This window comes from Podarcis gaigeae (genome assembly GCF_964106915.1).
Source record: "Podarcis gaigeae genome assembly, chromosome: 16".
Taxonomy (NCBI): Eukaryota; Metazoa; Chordata; class Lepidosauria; order Squamata; family Lacertidae; genus Podarcis; species Podarcis gaigeae.
This window is the reverse complement of record NC_139693.1, coordinates 14,143,469-14,166,996: the sequence shown is the minus strand read 5'-3', so window position 1 is coordinate 14,166,996 and position 23,528 is coordinate 14,143,469. Positions and strand designations below refer to the sequence as shown.

Genomic DNA, 23,528 nt, shown 5'->3' with positions numbered 1-23,528 from the left:
AATGATCAGGAGATTAGAGGAATTTCCAAGAAAGATTACAACACTGGGCGCTTTTTAACTTAGAAAGAAACAAACATATAAAACTATGCGTATTTAGGGAAAGAGGACAGAGAGAGGTTTCTCTCTTTATTTCTCTCTCTCTCTCATATAACATTTGAACCCAGGGACAACAAAAGAAGCTGAATGCCGGAATATTCAGGACAGAAAAAAGAGTACTTTTTGACACAGTGTATAGCTGAACTATGGAAACTTCTACCACCAAAATGTAATGACAGCCACCATCTTGTATGGCTCCAAAAACGATTGGACAAATCTATGAAGGATCAGATTATCTATGGCTGCTAAGGATGACTCTCTATATGTTTTTTGTGTGTGTATTACAGATATATCAAACCTTCTTTTATCAGGCAGTTTGCCCCTGAAAACAAGCTGCTGGGGATCTCAGGTTTGGGAGAGTTCCTATGGGCATCAAGGCTGGACACTGTGAAAACACAGTGCTAGGCTAGATGGGCTCTTCTCATCTTTTATCTGACTGGCTGCACAAATGCACAAGGTAACTATCCTCAGCTGCAAGCTCAGGCCAGGATCTGGGGCGTCCTCCTGGCTGCACCCACCACACCATCTGCCCCTCCTCTTTTTCAGAACTCACTGGACAGGTGCCTCGTCCCCAACTTGCAAGGAGATGCTCTGCCCTTTGACGTAGGCCTCGCCTTCGTAGTGGAGCTGGCCATCTTCACAGTGAGCAGAGAACAGGGCAGGGGACGGCAGTTTCTCGGCCTTCACTGGGCCTGGGGGAAGGAAAGGATATGGTGGGATGGGGAAGTGGAAAAATCAGGGCCAATATGTTCTAAGCAACATTCTTATTCTCTCTGGGGTTTTTCCCCCCCCAATGAATGTCTTTTTTTCAGGTGTGGGGAACCTTTGACTCCCCCAGATGTTGCTGAATTGCCACTTCCATCATCGCTGTCTGTGCCTGCAGGGGCTGATGGGACTTGTAGTTCAGCAACCTCTGGAAGATCGAAGGTTCCCCACATGGGTTGTTGTATCTGAAGGGGCACCTCTCCCTATACTAACCTGCCTGTGCCCTTCGGTCTGGGGTGGGGAAGCCCATCTTGATGTCCTACCACCAGGGAGGACATTGTGCCTTCTCTGTGAAGGTGCCCTGACCAGGCACCAACTTTAATCGCATTCCAGCACCAGAATAAGATCCACGTGTTGGACAATTATGAATGGTTTCTCACTGTGGTAATGTGTATACAATGATTATGATTGGGATCTAACTGCTGATGATCTGTTCTGGCTGTTGATCATTCTGTTAGAACTTTATTTCTTTTATTGTGTTTCATTGTTGGGGTTCATCTTTAATTCTGTAGTTACCTGCCTTGGGATTCATATAAGGGACAGATATAATTGAAGTGCTTTGTGTTTTTAAAAAGTATTGAAAGGACGCTATATTTTTAAAAAACACCAAGGACGGAAGATTTTTACTTGGCTGATTATGTTGTTTGTTAATTTCCTCCAGTCAATTTTATGGCACACATTTGTCACTTTTAAAAAAATGCACTGTAAACTGCCCAGGCATAAATATAGTGAAAGGAAGTATATGAATGCCTTAAATAAAATAGATAATGAAAAATAATCAGAACAGAGGAAACAGAGAGGAAAACCCAGATAGCATCTGCAGTTTAAACTCAGGGGTGGAGTTGATTGTGCATTCTACTCATTCTGCAGATTTTGTGCATGCACACATCCACTCAATTATGACAGCCATGATCCAATATGCAAATTAACCTATCTTCATGTTCCATCATTTATTATCCCCTTCCAAACCGTATTTCCAAATAATTGGGCATTTATGCAGAAAGGAACAGAGAGAGGGCAGCTGGGAAGGACTGGAAGAGGAGAGCAGTCAGGTTGCAGAAGACAACAGATGGGGTAGGGGGCGGGAAGCTGTGCAAGGCCCCAATTCCGTATCCCATCTACATTGAAACATGGCTTCTAAGCTGTCACCAGACAGTGCTCACTTGTTTTTAAAAATATAATCTTTGCGGCCATAAGGGCTAGAAACCTGATTTAAAAACAAAGCAAAACAAAACCCAAGAGTCTAAGGAGCACCAGATTCCATGAAAAGACATGCACCCAACACACACCAACACAGGGGGTGGGGGGTGGGGGTCCTGGCCCTGTAACCCTCTCCAATGGACCAAGCAGACAGAGGCTGCCTGACTTTGAATCACTGCTCAGTTGGGCTTCTGTATCCTCCCAGACATTCAGGCACAATCAGTACTTTATTGAAAGGCAGGGGAAAGATCCAGGGCCACACCCCCTCCTCCTTGCAATGAAGAGAGAGAAAAAACAGGGCTCTTGCCTTCTAGTTTCCTCTTCGGGGAGGACACAGCCGCTTTAGCCTGGGAAGAAAGAGATGAGTGTAAGAGGAAGTCACACTCCCAGAGGCCCCTTGCTGAAGAAGTCCCTCGTCTAGTCGGCTGGGTAAAGCCTGCAGACCCCCAAGGGAGAGGCTCATCCCAAGTTAGAAAAAGGGAACGAGGAGGCCCCCCAATACCCTAACTCCTCTTTTGCAGCACTATGAAGTCCCAAAGGGACTATACACCCTTGATCAGAAACACAGGAAGCTCTCTTCCACCAAGTCAGGTCTTTGATCCATGTCAGCTGGGGAAACTGTGAACCTCCAAATGTTGCTGGGACTCCAATTCCCATCAGCCCCTGCCAGCATGGCCAACAGTCAGGGATGATGGGAGTTTGGTTCTCCATCCCTGGTCTACAAGGACTGGCAGTGGCTCTCCATGGACTCAGACGTGGGTCTTCCAAGCCCTACCTGGGACATTCTATAAGCAATGCAAATCTTCTAGGTAAAGAACCCCTGGATGGTTAAGTGCAGTCAAAGGCGACTATGGGGTTGCAACACTCAACTCGCTTTTCAGGCCAAGGGAGCTAATGTTTGTCCACAGACAGCTTTCTGGGTCACGTGACTAAACAGCATGACTAAACCGCTTCTGGTGCAACGGGACACTGTGATATGTGCCAGAGTGCACGGAAAAGGTGTTTACCCTTCCGTTGCAGCAGTACCTATTTATCTACTTGCGCTGGTATGCTTTCGAACTGCTAGGTTGGCAGGAGCTGGGATAGAGCAACGGGAGCTCACCCTGTTGCGGGGATTAAAACTGCTGACCTTCCGATTGGCAAGCCCAAGAGGCTCAGTGGTTTAGACCACAGCACCACCTCTACCACTGAGCTATGGTCATTCCCTTCAAAATAAAGACTCTAGTCCCTCGTTGTTCTGGATAAATGGCTGATTCAAACAGGAATGGAGGAAGCTACTTTATACTGAGTCAAAAAATTGGTCCATCTAGCTCTGTATTTTCTACACCAGTGTTTCCCAAACTTGGGTCTCCAGCTGTTTTTGGACTACTGTTTTCATCATCCCTGACCACTGGTCCTGCTAGCTAGGAATGATGGGAATTGTAGTCCAAAAACAGCTGGAGACCCAAGTTTGGGAAACCCTGCATTAGTGTGACCAGCATGAAAACCAAGGGCGAGTTCTCCAGGCTTCCCCTCTTCTGCTTCCAGTCTCAGAGACACTTCGGAGCCCTCATTCTCCCCCTGCATTCCTGCATTCCAAACAAGGGGACACAAAGAAGCCCGTTTCTCTCGCCCTTACCTTTTTGATGGCTGTCCAGTCCTCCATGATATCCATTTCATGCAGCATGTAGACGATGTACGGGCGTGGGAAAGACGAGCTAAGGGAGAGGTGCCTGCACCCCAGCAACTGTGATAAAAAATAAAACTTGGATTCTAATGCCCATCAAATCATCTAACTGAGGGAAGAACTTGGTGTGCCTGGCCCTGGATGCTGTCACCAGCTCTGCTCCTGGATCTGAATGAAGACTGGTCTTAAAGGCAGACAAAACTGCCCCTGGCATCAGCTACCACTTGAAGAACTTGTGCCTGAGCTTGGCTTTTACCTCCCCCCTCCTCCCCCCTCTAACATTGTGTGCCATGTCTTTTTAGACTGTGAGCCTGAGGTCAGGGACCACAGAATTGGAAGGAGCCCAAAGGGTCATCTCGTCCAATGTGAGAATCACAGCTAAAGAATCTTAGAAATGATATTTTTAAAGCAGCTCTTGAGACAGCCTGTTTGGGTAAAGGGCAGGGAACAAATGCTGCTAATTAAACGCTACTCATCCCCACTCACCCGTTTTGGGCAAGTGCTTAACCCGCTTCCCATCACAAACACTGCATAAGAAGCTGCCCAAAGCCGCTCTGCTGAGCTGCTTCTCTTTGCCATATGCTGGGCACCACATCCTTCTCTAGGGCAGAGCCATCGGGGTGTGGGGTGCACAGAAAGGATATCGGACACCAGTGGTGCTTTCTTCCTCTTGCCAGGCCGGAGTGGGTCCCATTCCTTTGAGCTGTGCTTCGGTCGAAGTTTGTCATCCCACCATTCTAGGGGACGGGGAGAGAGAGAGAGAGAGAGAGAGAGAGAGAGAGAGAGAGAGAGAGAGAAATAAGCCCAAAGGGGAACCTCAGCATTGAGGGCCATCGATGCTCCACCGACCCAAATGGGTTCAATGCTGGGTCGGCATGGGGTGGGCGAGTAACAGGCATTTATCGGAAGACGATTTGCAGCACCCTCACCAAACTACGGTTCCCAGGATGGGTGAATGGAGCAGCTTCAGGAAGTGTCAGGGGCCACATAAAATGAGGTCGGGGGCCAAATCCAGGGCTGCAGGTTTCTCCATCTGTGGGTCAATGCAGCCTTGGTTTTTTTAAAAAAAAAGGCTTTGTGCACCATTGTAAATTCTGCTGAGTTACCCACAATGACGACATCTCACAACCCAGGAAGTCAGCACACTGCTGAAAGCAGAACTTGGCAACTTCCTCCTCCAGGCTAGATGACACCTTTGAAATACATTTTTTAAAATCAGCTTTTTGGGGGGCCTGGCAGCAGCTCTCTCTGAGGGTTTAGCCATCACCTGCGGTCCAATTCTTTCCATCAGGGGATTGAACCTGGGACCTTCTGCAAGCAAAGCAGGTGGTCTGCCACTGAGCTATGGGCCCCTCCCCATAGAAGGGACAGCGTCTGCTTGCTCCTCCGGACTGACCTGAAGTGAGGCCCACACTGTGCCTGTCGTCCTCCAAGCACTGGATCCGTTCCAAGAGGCGTTCCTGAAGGGTGTCAAACAGCAGCAGCTTCTCACTCTGGTTGGGTAGAAGGGCAACATCAGGTCAGGTTAAGCCAATGTGGTGCCCCCACCCTGCAGTAGTCCTTGGACTACAACTCCCATCAACCCTAGTCAGCATGGTCAATCGCCAGGGGTGGTGGAAGTTGCAGTGCAAAAACATATGGAAGGCATCGTGTCAATTCTGTATAAGAATGATTTTATTACAGTTGTACCTCGGAGGTTGAACGCCTTGCAAGACGAACGTTTTGGCTCCCGAATGCCGCAAACCCAGAAGTGAGTATTCCGGTTTGCGAACGTTCTTTGGAACCCGAATGTCCGTCGCGGCTGTTCCTGCAGCCAATCGGAAGCCACACCTTGGTTCCCGAATGTTTTGGAAGTAGAGCGGACTTCTGGAACAGATTCCATTCAACTTCCGAGGTACGACTGTATTTATATGCCACTCATCTAGATGGGTTGTCCCAGCCGCTCCAGGTGGCTTCCGACAAAGTATTAAAACCCTCAAACATTAAAAACTTCCCTATACAGGGCTGCCTTCAGATGCCTTCTAAAAGTCAGACAGATGTTTATTTCCTTGACATCTGATGGGAGGGCGTTTCACAGGGTGGTATGGATTAAGTCCATCTTCCCCTTCTTCTTTCTTCCCATCCAGTTGGGGATTGCTATTGATTCTACACGACAACTAAAACTAATATTCAAGCTTTCTTGGCATGAGCCCAACTGGGTTTCTCCCCACATCACAATAATTTCTGCTCGCTGACTCACAAGGCACCCAACTGTTCCGTTCAATGCCAAGGCAAATTTGCACCTGGTTTTATGCTCTCAGAAAAAGTGTGGTCTCCTTTCGATTTATTAATATTTCTCTCCTGCCTTTCCTCCAAAGACCTCAAGGTGGTCTCTGTAATACCCCTTCACCAGTTTCATCCACACGACAGCCCAGTGAGGCAGGCTAGGGCGAGCACAAAGGACCGGCCCAAGGTCACCCAGTGAGTTTAATGGCCACACAGAGATGCCAGGAAGGCCTGGGCCAAAACGTTCCCCACCCCTGGGCCTAGGAGTTCACGTGGTGGATCAATGGCATATCTGTGAAAACGCTGATCGAGGCTGTGTTTGCAAAAAAGAGAACTGGAAACTAGACTAGTTCCCCGTCTGCTCGTCTTCAGCTAATTAAAGGCAGGGACCCTTTTTCCAGGACAACCTCCAATCAGTTCTGTAAAGCTGCTGGTCAGCAGAAAGCACCGCTCAGGCTTCTTGCTGAGGAACCCGGTTGTTTGTTGCTAATTATTGTTTGTCGAGTGCACCGTGTGGTCCTGCAAGCTCCCACATGCAATTCTCGTATGCAAGCTGAAACCCGACTCTGGAATTCCAAGCTGGGATACGCAAAGAAGTAGGAAACAGGGCACACTCAGCAATGTCATGTTTGTGAATAGAGCCCATGGGACAGCCCTCCAGATGTTGCTGGATTGCAGCCCCCATTGTCTCCAGCCATTGGGCATGCTGGCTAGGACTGCTGGAGTCAATCAACATCTGGAAGGCCGCCAGTTCCCTGTCCCTGGGGGAACTGAAGTCACATTCACGGCACATTTTGAACACATGGCTTCCCCCCCCAAACAATCCCCGGAACTGCTGTTTGCCCCCTCAGAGCGACAAATCCCTTAACAAACTATAGTTCCCAGGATTAAAAGCATGGTGTGATATTATTTATCTGCTGCATTTATATCCCGCTTTTTCCTCCAAGGAGCTCAAGGTGGCATACATGGTTCTCCCCCCGCCCTCATTCAATCCCCACAACAGCCCTGCGAGGTAGGGTGGGGCTGAGAGGCAGTGATTGACCCAAGGTCACCCGCTGAGCTTCATGGCCGAGTGGGGATTCGAACCCTGGTCTCTCAGGTCCTGGTGCGGCACTCTAACCACTACACCACACTGCCTCTCACATTAGCCCCATTAGAGCCTCTGCCCATATGCCTGTTAGAGTAATAACAGAGGAAGCTGTCGTATATGGAGTCAGTCCATTGGCTCATGTAGCTCAGTATTGTCTACACTGACTGGCAGCAGCTCCTCCACCCCGCGTAGGAGATTTTTGCATTCTGTCTTCTGGCCCGAGAAGTTTGTGATGAGGCTGCTTTTCTGGCCCCCGCCAGGATTTGAAAGCAGCAATGAAGGGAGGGAGATGGGACCAAGTGGGACTTCTCACCTCCAGGTGCTGCTGTGCTCCCTGCAGCTCGCAACGATGCTTGTGGTGGATCACCTCCAGGCAGAAACCTCGGTAGATCCCTGCAGAAAGGCAAAACATTGAAGCACTGTTCATAAAACCAGGACGGTAGAGTTGGAAGGGATCCTGAGGGTCATCTAGCCCAACCCCTTGCAATGCAGGAATCACAGATGAAGAATCCCTGACATGTGGACATTTAACCTCTGCTTTGAAACCTCCAAGGAAGGGGAATCTACCGCCTCCCGAGAGTGTCTGCCATACGGTCTAATGGCTCTTACTGCTCTCCATCCTCAGAAGCTCAACTGGGGCTCAGCCCCACACCACTTCCTTTCAGTGCCAAAGACCAGCCACGGAAGAGAGTGCCTCTGAGCACCTACAAAGTGTGTCTGCCTCTTTTGCAGCACAGCCCATCCCTGCATTTAGGAAAGCATGGCTTCCAGGGAGACACAAGCCCCTGGCAGTCTAGTTCTCATTTGTTTTCATTGATTTATAAGGTGGTTTTTTTTAACCATAATATTTCCAGACTGGTTGCAACAACACAACGTACCTTTAGAAAAACAGATAAAACCCTCTGAATTGCAAAACAAGCAAAACTTTCCCAAATGGAACATTACAGTATAACTGAGACAAAAGAGGCGAGTCCCACGATACAAAATACCTTAAGCATCATGGGTAAGTATAATGAAGTTTGGAACTGCTTTATACAAAATACAGTTGGTTAAAAACGGTAATTGCTAACTGCTAACAATTGTTACAGTGATGTACTATTCTGTTTTCCTTTTCCTTTCTTTCTTCACTTTTTAAAGACAGAACATGTCTAATAATAATTTTATTATTTATACCCTGCTCATCTGGCTGGGTTGCCCACTCACTATGTGGTTGGTTGGTCTGTTTGTTTAAAAATAAATATTTAAGCACCAAGGCCAGGGTAAAGAGGCACGTCCGCAGTATATGGTGAACACTGTACGAGGAAGATAACCCATGCACCTCTTTTAGAAATAAACCACAGCCCTAACTCCAAATGCCACAACCTGGAAGCCATCTCTCCACCAAAGCTGTTATGATTGAAGAAGAAGAGGAGTTTGGATTTGATATCCCACTTTATCACTCCCCTTCAGGAGTCTCAAAGCAGCTAACATTCTCCTTTCCCTTCCTCCCCCACAATAAACACTCTGTGAGGTGAGTGAGGCTGAGAGACTTCTGAGAAGTGTGACTAGCCCAAGGTCACCCAGCAGCTGCATGTGGAGGAGCGGAGACGCGAACCCGGTTCACCAGATTACGAATCCACTGCTCTTAACAACTACACCACACTGGCTCTTACACTCTGGCTGGCAAGAGTGGCCAGGGTGGGGGAGTTCCTTACTTACCAGCCACTTCAATCCGAATCTGCATGTGGTTCTGCAAGACCCCGAGTGGGTCAAGGTACTCTGACGCTTTCCCCGCCATCACGTCCTCCAGCTTTGCCTTCACCTGGCTCAGGCGCTCCTTGAACAGCCTGCGAGAGTTGCAGCAGCAGCAGCAGCAGACAGGTTAATCAGAGTTGCCACAAGGGCTCAAGGTGGGTGGTGGAATCCCCCCCCCCATGGTATGCGGGGTGGCGGGGAAGGGTAAGTTAGTATGACCACACTAAGTTAAAATATGCGAGCACAGAAGTTGTATTGGAACTGGAAAATGTCAAGGTTAGGCATTTTTCAGAACAGCAAAAAACCTTGGGTGTGTAGAGCATACAGTATGCAGGTTTGAGGAATGGAATTATATGAACAGCGAAAGAAAGGAGAGGCAGATTGGAGCCACAAATTGGGGACACTATTGCCTAATGGACTCATAAATAATATAGACTGGGTGACTTAACTTGTTGTGGGTGGGGGGTGTTCCCCCACTTAAGGAAAAAAAATATTTTCTACTTCTGCAAACCGTAGGGTCACGGTGAGTAGGACAACATCCCCCTCTTGTTTCTCTGTACCCCCGTTTTGGCTACACAGCCAACATGCTCAGCACCCGAGTTCCCTATTAATGTATAATGAATCTGTAAGGGTTATGCTTTAAAACAGATATTGGGCAGAGAGATGCTGCAGGACTACAATGCCCATCATCTCTGATCTTTGTCCGTACTTGCTAGGGATAATGGGACATGGAGTCATCTGGAGAGCCAGGTTCCACATCTCTGCCCTAAAAGGCAGAGTGTGTGTGTGTGTGTGTGTGTGTGTGTGTGTGTGTGTAGATAGAAAATATAAGTGGGCTAGGAAAAAAGAATTGTGAAGGGAATGAACACCTCTGAAAAACAGACCCAGGGGTGATGCCAGCCCCTCAGAGTCAGCATCTGTGAGACAACAATCTCATGGCTTGCACATTCCTACTAAATAAGATTTTATCTGGTGACATTTATGAATACTTGATATATCTTGTATATGCAATAAAGAACCTTGTATCCCACCATGAAATATATTTCATTATTTTTTAATCCTTATTTTTTTATCTTGTATTTTTATTCTCCCTGCCTTCATGCCTATTTTTGCGATGTTTCTTGGTCTGTTGTTTTGTTTATTGTATTTCCACATCTTATTATTATTTTTTGGAAGGGGAGGAATTACAAAAAATATATACTGAGACAAGGAAGTCAAACAACAGCAAAACCGAGTGCAATGAGAACAATTAGTTCCTCTGAACATTTGGGAAGATAACAGCAGATGGGGTAGTTCCCTGAGATGATCCAGGAACAGCCGTCTGATGATGTTTTCGGCTGCCTGTCTGCTTACTTCCTCCTCCTCCAAATTGTCTCTCAGAGGACAGTGGATGCTCACCACTAATAGCATCTGTTCCTCCTCCGCAAGTTTGTCTCATCCCCTTTTAAAACCTGAGGCAGTGAGTTCCACGAATTAATTTGCCTTTAAGCAGGGAGTAAAGATTTATTTCCTGCAGGCTGCTTTTTCTAAAGAAGCTCCGCGATCCTATTGTGGGGTTGAGCATCTGGGTGCTGCCTCTAGTCTTCAGATCTTTTATGCTGCTTTTCCAAACCTTAGCGCGCAAAAAAGCAGGGCCTCATTTGCGCTAGTCTCAAATCAAAGTTGCATTTAACTCTTTTCGGATATCTGTAGGAAGCACATACATTTACACAGACTCTTTGCCAAGCATCCTAAATTTAGCACACCTTCAAATTTCCTTCTTTAAATCTAAGCAATAAAAGGGAAGTGCATGCTATTGAGTCATCACGAATTAAAAATAACTTACGCTATCCCAGCAAAAATGATCTCCAAGTAAAGCTTTGAATTTGGAATGCAATATTTGAAGCACACTGACACTTGATTTTCCTAATCAAAAAATTCAGTTCATTTACTTTTGGCTACTGGAAGGACTCTTGAGATATTTATACACTGTCTCTCTTTTTTTTAAGTTTAAGGGAGTTATTGGGCAGCAGGCACAAGAAAGCACAGTGAGCCAGAAACCTTAAGGAGGATGAGGCCCACCTTGCAGGGTTGTTGAGAGGGTAACTGGGGGTGGGGAAGCACCTTGGAGGAAGGGTGGGCTTAAAATGTAATAAATAAGTACAGGGGAAAGAGATGGAAAAACTCACTTCTCTTTGACTTCAGAGAACTCCTTCTCTAAGTCTAACATCTCATCCAGGCACTCCGAGCGCCTTCGCTCATAATCTTCATCGTCCATCTCTGCAGGTAAAAGAGACAACATGTGTCACCTGGCTCCTCTGAACAGGTCTTGCAGGGCAAGAAAATTCAACAATGCTCACTATCTGGGATCTCTTTCTGTTCAATGGGCTTAAATTGGTGGAGAAGGACTGTAGGTCAGTGGAAGATCACCTGCCCTGCACACAGAAGGTTCCCACTCCAGTCTCCAGTAACTCCAGATAGGACTGGGAGAGCCTGCCCCCCACCCCACTTGAAACCTTAGAGAGCTGCTAGACAGACCAATGGGTCTGACTGAGTAGTATGTTTCTATGTTCCTAAATCTAGAACAGCATCAGGGAAGAAAGGGTTGCAAGCTTTTCGAGTTGCACAGAAGTTTCCCCTTTTGTTTTCCTACCACAGCAAGCAGAACAGTGGCGGGGGGACTTCAGGTCTGTGGATCTCATTAGGCCCCACCAGGTCTCCCCCTTAGCTAAAACCGTTCTAGCCAAGCCATGCCCAACTGCCTTATACCTGAAACCATACCAACGGGAGGTGGGGAGCAGGTGTGTGTTGAACCAAGTGTGAGCCCGCTCTGGAAGGCTTGCATACGCCATCTTGGTAGTCAAGATAACCCCAAAACTAATTGGGAGTTGTTGCAAGAACGAGCTCGCTTAAGTATATTCACTAGCTTTGATACATGCTAATAGGCTTGCTTTGATACTATTCTTATCTGTGGGCCTTGGGATGCTGGGCTCTGGGCCCAGAGAGGGGAGCTGTCTGTAAGCCCTGGGTAGTTGCCACCTATGCCCTCATGGGCCAGGTGGAGGTACTGGCCAAAGTGATGTATCTGACTTTGTGTATAACATATTAGCCTTTGTGGACCAGTCATGATTGCTTGCTACTGTGGTGTTCATCCCGCATCTGTCAAGGCAGCAGGGCTCTCTGCACGCTGAATTGTAAGTTTACACCTTACTTTAATAAAGCACTAGAACTGGCCGTGTGTTTTTGACATTCTTCTTTGGTATCCCTGCATCAGACCACTCCCAAGAGCCCTCTCTTGGGCAAGTGGATAAGAACAAGGTGTAGATCTGCAAAGCCCCATGCACAGTGCTGCTTCTCAAGCCTGGCCATCTACTAATCGTCATTGGCTTTTGCAAGCAACCACCACCCAATTGTCAGGGCTTGCAGTGTGTCCCGTGCAACTGTTTGCAAGCCCCGACAATCAGCTGATAGCACTGCACTTTGCAAACCCCAATGATCAGCTGATCACCCACCCACCTACCTGTCAAACTTGTCCCACTGTGGGTGGGTGGTGTTCTCCACCCCTGCCTTAGAAAGACCACAGAGGCCAAGTCAGATTGTCAGAGCAACAGCTCTTTAATCTCTTATCTCTCCTCTTCTTTTGCTTTCTCTCTCTTTTGTTCTCTCTTTTCCTTTCCCCCCTTCTGCCTTTGTTCTTTTTTAGATTAAGTAGCTGTTTTATTTTGGTGTATTATATAAAGATGCTTTGCAATGGGCAAGAACTTTTGTGTGGTTTTGAATAAGTATCAATATTTTTTAATTTTTTTTTAACAGTGTGTCAGAGCAACAGAAAGGAAAAAACTCAGTCCTCCTTACTACTGTTTCCAATTGCTGGTAAGTAAAGGGAAACAAAAAATTATTCTAGGGTTCAGATTTGTATCCACCTGTCAAAGTGACCTGTGGCAGGTAGGGAAGCTCAGAATCCAGCCCCTCGGTCAGATCCTGCTCCCTGTTGTTGAACTCTAGTTCCCATCATCCCTAGATAGCATGGCCAGCAGTCAGGATTTATGAGAACTGGGAGCTCGACAACATCTGGAAGGCCATACGTTCCCCACGCCTGCTCTAACTGGAGATGCCCACTATGGTACCTGGGATCTTCAGTGTGCAAACCATCTGCTCTCCCTCTGTACCATAGGCGTTCCCATAAAAAGGTAAGACAATAGCCTTTGTTGTTCTGAACAGCTCTGTTCTGTCTGCACTGACTTGCAGCAGTTCTCAAGGGTTTCAGGCAGAGAAGAGTCTTTCCCACTCCTACCTGCAAATGCCAGGGACCACACCTAGGACTCCCTGCATGGAAACTGCATGCTCTACCACTGAAAGAAGGAGTTGGGATGCGTTTTGCTCCTGCCAGCTACCTGAACTCTCCTCTTCTGATTCAGACTGGCTGCCGCTGCGCTCGTCCTCGCTCTCTTCTTCGCCGTTCATCTCTGTGGTCGAGTCTCCTTCTGCCTCCATCTCCTTGGGCAATGGCTGCACAGGCATTGCGCTCTGCAGAAACAAGAGGGCCCAGGCTAAGGAAAGGAGGCTAGGCAACAACCAAACAGCAGAAAGGTGACCACAGCACCAGGCCATCATCTTTACAACAGCAAATTATGATATACACGTATTCCAAAGGGGACCGTGCTAAGCACAGGAATGGATTACAAGCACAGCACTAAGTACTTTGAGTGTATCAGTGGGAAATGCAGCTTTGTGGTCCTTAAGGTTGCAAAGGAGGGCTGGCAGGTACATGGCCGGTACAATAACCGGTAAATTGTCGCCAGCAACTAAGCAAGCTTCTGAGCTGAAAGCCTCCCCAATTAATATACCAATTACATGCCAAAATGGCTTCTCAGTGGACTGCAACTATAAAATCAATTATAACATCCATACATACACACACACAAGAACAATTCCATTAGAGCATCAAAACAGCCTTAATTAATATGTACTATGAGAAAAAGTAATTTAAAAAGCAGGACAAGTAGAACAGGATTTTTGTAAGATCAGAAGTTTAGGGGAACACTTGCCTAACCAGGTGTGTCTTCAGAAGCCAGTGAAAAGGCAATAGTGATGGACCCTCTCAATTTCTTCCGCATTACCCAACATAAGGAAACCTTTACATTTTCTGAAGAAGTATTGCTAATAAAAAGTTTGTATTTTCTTTTTTTTAAGCACACACAGGTTTAACCAAGCACTTCAGCCTAAAGGAACAGCTAGACAGGTGTATTTCCCTGACACACAGAGAACCTAAGAACCTGGCTGCAGGTTACATTCATCAGATGCTTTGCCCATTGAGAAGCATGGAGGCTTGCCAGAAAATATAAAGAGCCATGATATCTGTGTTCTACCTCCACTATTGGATCCAGCACAGTTCTGCATATCAGTTGCTGGGAATCACAAGTGGGGAGGGGGTGCTATTGTGGTTTCCCATGGGCCCTCTGGCTGACCACCGGGGAACAGGATGCTGGACTAGGCGGGCCATTGGTTTGATCCAGCCACCTCTTCATATATTCTTAAAGATGGAGGGCTAGCTCCCCTCCTCTCTCAGCTCTTTATCTCATAAGAACACAAGAAGAGCTCAGTCGGATGAGGCCAAAGGCTATTCTAGTCTAGTACTCTGTTCTCACAGAGGCCAACTAGATGCCCATTGTAAGAAGCCCGCAAGCAAGACCTAAGTGCAACAGCCCTCTCCCTACCTGTGATTCCCAGCAACTCGTATTCAAAGGCTAATTTTGCTGCTGAATGACAAATTAGGGGCAGCTATGAAGGCAGCCAGGGGTTCCGGCTTCTGTGTCTTTGCCCGTAACCACCTCCTCCTTTCTCAGCATCCAGAATCCTCACCCATCAGCACCTTGCTAACACACGGCTCCTTCAGAGGAGTTAAATCAGGCATAGGCAAACTCAGCCCTCCATATGTTTTGGGATTACAATTCCCATCATCCCTAGCTAACAGGACCAGTGGTCGGGGATGATGGGAACTGACGTCCGGAGGGCCGAGTTTGCCTATGCCCGATAAATGAAACGTGCAATCAGGGATTCCCTTCCTTAGGACAGGGGTGGGGAACTTTTGGCCCTCAGGACATTGCCAGACCCCAACTCCCATCAGCCCCAGGCAGCATGGCCAAAGGTCAGGGGTGATGGGAGTTTGAGTCCAGCAAATGTCTGAAGTGCCACAAGTTCCCCAGCTCTGCCTTGGGACCTCCCTCCCCTATACTGGGAACATAGAAAGCTAGCTGCCTGACCCCAGGTCAAACTTTTTGGCCATCTAGCCAAGCCCTGTTGCCTTTGACCAGTGCTGGTTCCCATGAAAAGCGCTTTCCCCTTCACTGACTACCCTGGAGATGCTGAGGACTGAACCTGGGACTGAATCTGCATGCAGTGCCCACCATTTGCTCCAGGAACCCTCCCGGCACTTTTTAAATTAAGTGCTATGAGGGGCCCTGTGAGACGGGAAATAAGGGCTTCATTTAAATCAAGAATAGGAGACCAGATGCTGTTGGGTGCCAACTCCCATTAGTCCCAACCAGCAATGGGCAGTGGTCAGAGATGACAGGTGTTGTAGTTGGAAGGGCAAATTCCCCAACCAGGCTTTAAAGGGGAAGAAAGAGGTGACTAGGGCCGCACTCCAAGCCACAAGTGCCTGGGAATAAACCCCACTGAACTCCGTGGGGCTGGGGTCTGACTTAACATGCATAGGACTGTAGCCAAAATCAATGTCAGCTACTGCATGGTAGAGGACGGGAAAATCAGCACATCTATCTTTCCTAAGCAGTGACGACTGGATATGACTGGTTTGTGGGGCGAGAGTGAGAGAGAGGAAGGGGAGATGCACCTCTTAAATGTCTGCCTCTTCAGACAGCTTTTCACAACTTATTCCTCCTCCCAGAGCCCTTTATCCCTCCATCTTGTGTGCAGTTCACCGCCCAGCTAGAGGTCACTGGTAGTTATTTTAAGGTGGGTTTTGGAAGGGTTGTGCGTGTGTCTCTTTCTCACGGTTCTCTTAGGAAATCCAGAGACGATCCTGCAAGCGCTGCTTCTTCTTCCTTTGCAGTGAAAGGCACCATTTGGCAAAGCAGACATACGAGCCCCGACATCTCCACCCCCGCCATTTCTAATGGTCTTTCCCGCACCCCGATAGCATTTGCTTGGTAAGAACAATCCAACAGAAGGACTGGGGGGGCGCATAAATACAGCAAACCGTACCCCCATATTACAGCAGACTCAAGCATGAGCCCGAATTGATGTCATTTAGGGGAGGATTGCCGAGCACTTCCAAGGAGAGGGCAAAGAAAAGCATTTTCTCCCCCTATGTCGCACTGAACTTAAGAGGGAGAAATCGGTCATATGCGAACACCCCCGCCCCCGGGTTGTAGTGTGCTGGCCCATGTATTCCCCCTTCTCTCAAAGCGGGGAAAATGCATAAGGCTGGAATGGGCGGGACCATCATTACCCACAAAAGGGGGGTAATAGGAAAGTCTGGACCCCTCATTACCTGGGGGAGGGGCTGAGGAAGGCGCAAACCCCGCTCTGGCTTTCTTCAGCAATCGGAAGTCGTCCTCATTCGGCCCCGCCCACCAACACTAGCCAATCACAGCGGCTGGCATTTTGTAAGTACCCTACGCTCGTCTATGGTGCTGCGTCGCGGTCGAGCTCTATCGTTTCGCGAAGCACTATGGGAATCCGGAACCGGAAGAAAGGTTTATGCGTTGCCATAGTAACGAGATAATAAAGAAAAACGAAAGAAGCGAAGGGGAGTGAAAATGTGCTCTCTCTGTGTGCCTGCAAAGTGGTGTGGAAGTTTTCATAGCAAAGTAAAACCATACAGTGAAAAAGTAATTAAAAAGAAAACGAACCGTCCTCCCAGGAAGAGCTCGTTTGTATGTATATATGCTTATTTGAGTGCATCCTAAATATATGCTCACATTTACAATAGTTAGTACTGTGGCTAAGTTGAAATACAGAAGTAGGAAAAATAAGAGCTGGGGTGGGTGGTGAGCCAAGAGGCAAATTTTGGCTTGAAGCCTCACTACAAAATAAGAAGGCTACAGAAAGGTGTGGTTGCCATGCCAACCAGTACTGTTGTTGTCATGGAGACTGTCATTATCTTCCTACTGCCCACCCCCACACCCTCTGATGCTTAAAAAGAAGAAAAGATTGGCATTTGTACCCCACACTTTGACCAAGGAGCTGAAGGCATATCTGATTGTTTGGGGTTTTTTGTCGTCCTGCACTTCTGTTGTCACAAAAAACCCTGTGAAGTAGATTAGGCTCATCTATCGCCCTGGAAACTTTGGGGATGAGCAGATTTTCAAACCCAATTTGCCTAATTCTAGTGTGACATTCTAACCATCACACCATACAGGATTGTTACCTTCTTGTCAAACTTACTGGCTGAAAACCATTGGGTGTTTTGGGGGTGTTGTTTTTTTAAAAATAAAAAAAGTTATAAACACTATGACAGCACAGCAAATCAATGACATCACACCATGTCCTGTTGCTTACTGCCATTAAAGCACCCCCTAAAAAAGCACACCCAATTAAGTAGGCTATAAACCTAAGCAACACATTCTGACATCCACATCTTGTTTTTTTATAATAGAAATAGATTATAACCAAGCATAATAATGACAGCACTGATGACACCAAGCATCTCTGAACACATGCCATAATGCAGTCAGGACTATAGGGCTGCCACAGCAAGATTTGGGGGCATGCAGATTTCTAATTATCACTGTCTCCACTGAAAAGAGGTCCATTTTTTGTGCAGCTAACCGCATAGCAAGTTAGAAAAGAAATAAACAAGAGGTGTTACAATGTGGCCTTGAATGAATGTATCTTCCTCTAATCCTTACAGTGCTTAAAAAAAATATTTATGTAGCCCAAATTAGAGATGGATCATCCAAATCTTATTATGGTGGGATTCAGTTTGGTACTATAGCACTTGAACTTAAATACCTTCTGTTATTTGATAATAATTTAGACAAATTATTACTATTAATTGCTCCAGATAAAAGTGAGAAAAGTGCTATTTAACAAATGTTGGAAGGCATGTTTGCACCTGCGATGTTTGAGTGACATCCAGTCATAGCATTTGGTTGTGTAGTGCATGCATACCCTGTGCTTAATTTATAAAAAAAAAGATGCCAGGCTTCAAGCTTAAAAGTGAGGCTCTCTGATATGGGTGCTCAGTAATTAATGTTCATTTCAGTGAGGCTGGAGAGGACTTTGCAGTGAGTTGTGGATCTTCAGTGGAGAGGTGGGGGCAGTACTTTTTGGATTTCTCATTCCAAACTCCAAAATGCCCTGATCCACCTTTGAGGACAATTTTTCATTAAAATGTGTTTCTCCCCACACCTCCATCCTCCCCAATCAATTTCCAGAAATACATTCTGTTGGAATGCTTGTCACAAAGTTGATAGGGCTAAAGCGTTTTAAATCAAACGGGTTCAGTTTAATTCATTTACAGACTGTGATTGTTCAGGACAGCAACAAATTAAGCTCCTCCGCCCCGTCCCCAGGACAGACGTCAGTATATTTATTCCCATTATACAGAAAAGGAAATGGGGGTCACCAATCTGAGAAGCAACATTGGGTGCAGGGCCCAATAATCTTGGCTCACGGTTCTGTTTCTCTGCTCCAAATCACCATATCTCAATTCCCAGAGCTTAGAAATAAAGCTCAGCCCTGATTCCACAGGCCTTTTACAGAAAATGCCAGTCAGTGAGAAATAGACTGGTGGGGAGAATCACATGTCTGTAAGCACTGGGAACAAGTGAAAAGAATAGGACTGCAGGATTGTCCACAGAATCCAGATTCAATGGTTGTTATCCCAAAGTTATTATCTCAGAATTTGTTTACTAAGAAAACAACCCACCATCTACAGGAATTAAAAAATGGCAGAGCGGGCTAGCTCTACTATTTTGGATAATCCCGCAGGTCACTGTGTTTCTCTATGTAAAATTATGAACACCCGTCAAGGGCAACCTGCTAGTGTTTACACCAACGATGGTTGGACTACAACTCCTACCATCTTGGACTACTGGCCATGTTCCCTGAAGGCAGCTGAAGTCCAATAACACCTGGAGAGCCTCAGGTTCCCCATCCTTATCAGGTTCCCCATCATCACTCACCCCAGAAGTGAACTAACTGGGAGGTGAGCCAATAAGACTTCCTAGTTTTTTGGCTGGGATTGGCAATTCACCTTCAACAAGCTTGACCTTCTGAATCAACCCTTGAGATGTCTGTGAGATTGAGGCAAACCCCCATATTATTATTTTTAAACTACACACACACACAGAGCACTCAATGGGGGTATTCTCCTACCTGAAGGGGTCTCAGTGTATGTATGTATGTCCATACACAAATTCCCCCCAAAATGAAGCACAAATACTTCTAGCAGCAACAAACACATTTGGAGCGAGCAGGTCAGCGAGTCACTAAGCCATTTCTCTCCCTCCAGTTGGCACAGGAGTGGTCCTTATCCTGAGTCAGACATTTCTGTTGTGACAGTGTGCAAAACTATGCTCCCATCGCCGTCCAGCTAAGAGGCTCCGCTCTATTTCCACAAAGGTAGATGTGAGGTCAGCACCGTCGTGGTGAACTGGGGTATCTGGTCTTGAGCTCCTGCTTGAACTGCCGGAAGAGCAGCTTGTTGCGTTGATTCTCGGCATCCTTTTGTGCGTGGAACTCGCTTGCCACCTTGAAGCCCTTGTGGACCAGGAAGGCATTGCTCAGCACAGAGAAACGGAACCCAGCCACGTGGAGCTCGCAGGCCTGGCGGAAAAGGACAGTGTAAGGACAGCAGCCCACCACCAAAAACCTAGAACATGCAAGAATAACTGCACCTCAAAATACCTCTGGGTTATTTATAGTGCTAGAAGCCCCTCATTTGACCTGTGAAGCTGTTCTGGGCAAGCTATGCCCACCTGACCTACACCTGATGGCCATATATGATGTTAGGTGTGGGACACTTTCCAAGGAGAGAGACTCTGTCCCCACAACAACGATCCAACAAGCATGACCAGTGGTAATGCTGAGTAGGTGTTTTAGCCCAATGGGCACAGGTAAGATGTAAGGCAAGAATGGGGAATCTCAGGTCTGGGAGTCAAGCCTCCCTATCTGGTCCTCTGGCCAGGCTCTACCTCCTCCTTGGCCATCCCCTGCCCTGCTCACAACAGGCCACACCCCCACACCATCCTTGCTCCACCCACTCCTTGTTGAGTGTTTCTGCTGGAATGTGTTCTTGAAGGCAAGATTCTTGCCCACCTGGATGGAGGAGAGAGAGGGGTGTGGCTGTAGAAACTAGCCTACCACACAAAGGTAAAATGTACACCTGTTGCTTCACCTGCTTTTGTCTCTGGTTCCACCCACTGCTGACATATGGCCCCCAGATGGCTGACCAGAAGCAAATGTAGCCCTTGAGTTGAAAAAAATAAAACCCCTACCCCTGATATAAGGCTCCCCACCTCTTGGCTCAAATGCAGCTTTCCCACTACCTGGCTTGGCCTCTCCACCAACAAAGGCTGCATATGCACTATACCTCCAAAGCACACTGAAAACATGGCTCCCCCAAAATAATCTTGGGAACTGTGGTTTGTTAAGGGTGCTGAGAATGGTTAAGGGGTAAGCTACAGTTCCCGAGATGGTTTGCAGGGAAGCCACATGCCTTCAATGTAGGGTGTATATGCTGCCCCAAGTCATGACTCCCCAGCCATGGCAGCTACCTGGCTGATCCGGTTGAAGCCGTACTGCTTGAAGCGCTCATCGTAGGGGGGCACAGAACTAGCCCCGATGTAGAAGGGCTCCCAGGGGTCCCGCCACTCCACCCCGTAGGCCACTCGCAGGGGGCCTCCGACGGGGAGATTCAGCCAGTGGGAGTAGTTGGTGGGCGCCTGGCACCGCGGGCACAGCTCCTCATAGAACGGCCGGATCTCGCCCACTTGGTACAGCTGCAGCAGCTCCGTCTTGGTGCCCGGGATCCGGCGGGTGTGGCGGATCTCGAAAGCCGGCACAACGAAGACCCCCGGCGTTTCCTCGGCAGCAGTTCCGGGCAAAGCCAAGAAGTCCTCCCGCAGCCCCTCGCTGGGCACCATGTCCATGTCCACCGCCAGCATCCAGTGCCCGCCGACGGCTCCCCGAGCCACGTTGCGCAGCAGGTTGTTCGGGTACGAGGCGTTGGCGGCGTCCAGCGCGTAATTGCGCCGGCCCGCGGCTACCCGCGCCAGCTTGACGAACACATCCCCGCAGGCCTGCAGGCGGGCGAACTCGCCGCGGTCCGGCAGCTCCGGGAAAGAGGCCGCTTGGTCGGCGTGGCACACCAGGTGGAGGCGCACCAGCTGGCGGACGGGCGCGCACAGGGCGGCCAGCGCGTACACCAGCGCCGTGGCCAAGCGTACCTCGGCGGCGCCCGGCGCGAAGAGGGCCACCGACATGGGCCCCCGCCAGCGCTCGGCCAGGCGCTGCGCGTGGTGCAGGTTGCCCAGGCTGGTGTGCGTGACCAGCACCACGTCGGGGCTGCGCTCGCCCTCCCAGGATCCGCGCACCATGTCCCGATACACGCGGTACTGGCCGCTGGCGTCCAGGGCGCCGCCGCTGGCCAACACCTGCTTGAGGCGCTCCTTGTGGGCGTCGCGGGCCGTGGGCGCCCGTCGGCCTTGGAAGAGCTCGGCATAGCGGGAGCGCTGCTCCTGGCCGTGCAGCCCCGACAGCAGCGCCAGGTAGAGCAGCTGCAAGCCGGCCACCAGCGCCAGCGCCGCCACCAGCGCCTGGAAGCAGGAGCAGTGCATGGGCGGCAGCCTCAGCGACGGGCCCGCTCGCCTGCCCCTCCTCCTCGCCCGACCTCACCGGAGGCCAGCCTGGAGGGAGCGCACGGAGAAGGCAGGCCCCACACCGTGCATCCTTCCCCAAGGCTGCTCAGGCTGCTTCCCAGGCGGGTGCCTGGCGGCTCTTGCAAATAGTTTCACGTCTGGGGGCGGAAGGAGCGAGCTCTCCTCGGCGCCCTCTGCTCCCTTGGAGGATGCATTGCAAAAACACGCGCAGGCCCCGGGCAGGTGCGACTCCCCTCCCTCCTTTGCACTGCTCTCTCCCTTGTTTTGCAAAGCAAGGCAGATGCATCGCCCCCTCCTTCGCACACACCGCACTAAGACGTGCGTGCGTGTTTTTCAATTATTATTATTATTATTATCAACATAATCATCACCGTCATTTGCCATTTATTATTAGTACTGTTTTGCTTAAAAGGAAATGTGTGGGAATGCATGGAGAACGTGCAATGCCACGGAGGAGAGTTGGGAAAGGAGCAAACAGATCGTCCGGAAGAGGACTAAGGGATCTAGTGGGAAGAGGAACATTTGTGCCGTGTGACGAGGTGGCCGAGTGGTTAAGGCGATGGACTGCTAATCCATTGTGCTCTGCACGCGTGGGTTCGAATCCCATCCTCGTCGGCATCGACCCTCTCCCCTTTTGAGTTTAAAGGGAAAAGTGGATCAATTCTGTTTATCAAGCCCACACTCTGCAAGGTGGTTTCCCCCCCCCCCCCGCCTGTAACCGGAAATTCCTCTCTTTGAAAGAGTCTAGGGAAGACACCCACATAAAGGGCAACTTTCACTTAACAGGTGGGAACACCCAACAAAGGGTAACTGAATTCATTGGGATTTGTCGTGGAGTTGGAAACGGGGTTTTTTTGGGGGGGGCATTCAAAAGTGAACCCTTCCAGGTAAATATTTTACTCCTACTGAAAATCTCATAGATTGCCTATTCAGAAATAATAATTCCTGCTGGATTCAGTGGGTCTTACTCCCAGATAAAAGTGGGATTGGTATCCTAGCTCTGTCAAAGATGTGTGCAAAGGGCAGTTCCTTCTCAGATGCTTTACAAGAACTAAGGCCCTTCAAAATGAATCACACGATTTAATAACCAATCTCAACAGCGGGCTTTAGTTTAGAGTACAACAAGGAACTGTGACCTTCTCTTGTAAATTGAACCAAAAGGGTAACTGAGTTAGAAAAATGACCAAAGTATTACAGTGGTACCTCGCAAGACGAATGCCTCGGAAGACGAAAAACTCGCAAGACGAAAGAGTTTTTCGTTTTTTGAGTTGCTTCGCAAGACGATTTTCCCTATGGGCTTGCTTTGCAAGACGAAACGTCTTGCGAGTTTGTTTCCTTTTTCTTAAAACCGTTAATACCAGGGTGCATCCGTGCTTCGCAAGACGAAAAATCCGCAAGACGAAGAAACTCGCAGAACAAATTAATTTCGTCTTGCGAGGCACCACTGTATTCAGAAAGACAAGTATATCAAGGATTTGGTTTGTGGGGTGGTCATGAAAATGCTTTATTAGTTTCACACACACACACCATTTTTGTTTCTTGACTTGCTTCTAATTGTGAAATGTCTTAGGCAAATTATGGCTCAAAAATGCAGTGATTGTTGCTGGACCCTAAAATCCCATCAATGAGGGCTTATGGGAATGGTAGTCCATTAATATCTGGACAACTACAGGTTATCCCTCATATGCTCTAGGCTAGGATCTGCTATGATTTTTGCCCTGGAGACAATTATTTGTGTCATTGTTATATTTTTATTTCTGTCATTTGCACAATGCATGGGGGACTCATTGCCACAAGAAGATGTGGTGACCACTACAATGGTTTACAAAAGATAAGTGGGACCTGGAACAAAATGTTGCAGTAGTGGGATGCTGTTCAGGATTCC

The 23,528-nt window shown here is 48.2% G+C and overlaps 2 protein-coding genes across 6 annotated transcripts in view; both read right to left on the bottom strand.

The window, feature by feature from the left end:
• BRMS1 (BRMS1 transcriptional repressor and anoikis regulator) overlaps positions 1 to 16,468 on the bottom strand; it is a 17,613-nt gene extending 1,145 nt beyond the window's left edge. Inside the window, exons 1-10 of one of the 5 annotated variants that reach the window (XM_083716347.1) lie at positions 16,309 to 16,468; positions 13,190 to 13,322; positions 10,985 to 11,075; positions 8,781 to 8,908; positions 7,396 to 7,475; positions 5,124 to 5,220; positions 4,372 to 4,464; positions 3,680 to 3,744; positions 2,369 to 2,408; positions 650 to 788 (exon numbers count right to left, since the gene is read on the bottom strand). In XM_083716347.1, coding sequence (XP_083572473.1) covers positions 650 to 788; positions 2,369 to 2,408; positions 3,680 to 3,744; positions 4,372 to 4,464; positions 5,124 to 5,220; positions 7,396 to 7,475; positions 8,781 to 8,908; positions 10,985 to 11,075; positions 13,190 to 13,316 — 860 coding nt within the window. In that variant the 5' untranslated portion in view covers positions 13,317 to 13,322; positions 16,309 to 16,468. The other 4 variants (XM_083716348.1, XM_083716346.1, XM_083716345.1 and 1 more) reach the window with 4 other exon arrangements.
• A 1,777-nt stretch (positions 16,469 to 18,245) lies between these two features.
• Positions 18,246 to 21,843, bottom strand: B4GAT1 (beta-1,4-glucuronyltransferase 1). The gene is made up of 2 exons (XM_083716323.1): positions 20,540 to 21,843; positions 18,246 to 19,589 (listed from the first exon to the last, which is right to left on the bottom strand). Exons 1-2 carry the CDS (start codon positions 21,599 to 21,601, stop codon positions 19,398 to 19,400), a joined length of 1,254 nt encoding a protein of 417 aa, XP_083572449.1. The 5' UTR covers positions 21,602 to 21,843; the 3' UTR covers positions 18,246 to 19,397.
• Positions 21,844 to 23,528: the final 1,685 nt, after the last annotated feature.

Bases quoted from the DNA above. Each gene is read 5' to 3' on its own strand.
- B4GAT1 (XM_083716323.1), bottom strand. From the start codon at position 21,601: ATGCACTGCTCCTGCTTCCAGGCGCTGGTGGCGGCGCTGGCGCTGGTG. The intron at 19,590-20,539 runs GTAGCTGCCATG...CTTTTCCGCCAG, and splicing joins GCTTCAACCGGATCAGCCAG to GCCTGCGAGCTCCACGTGGC.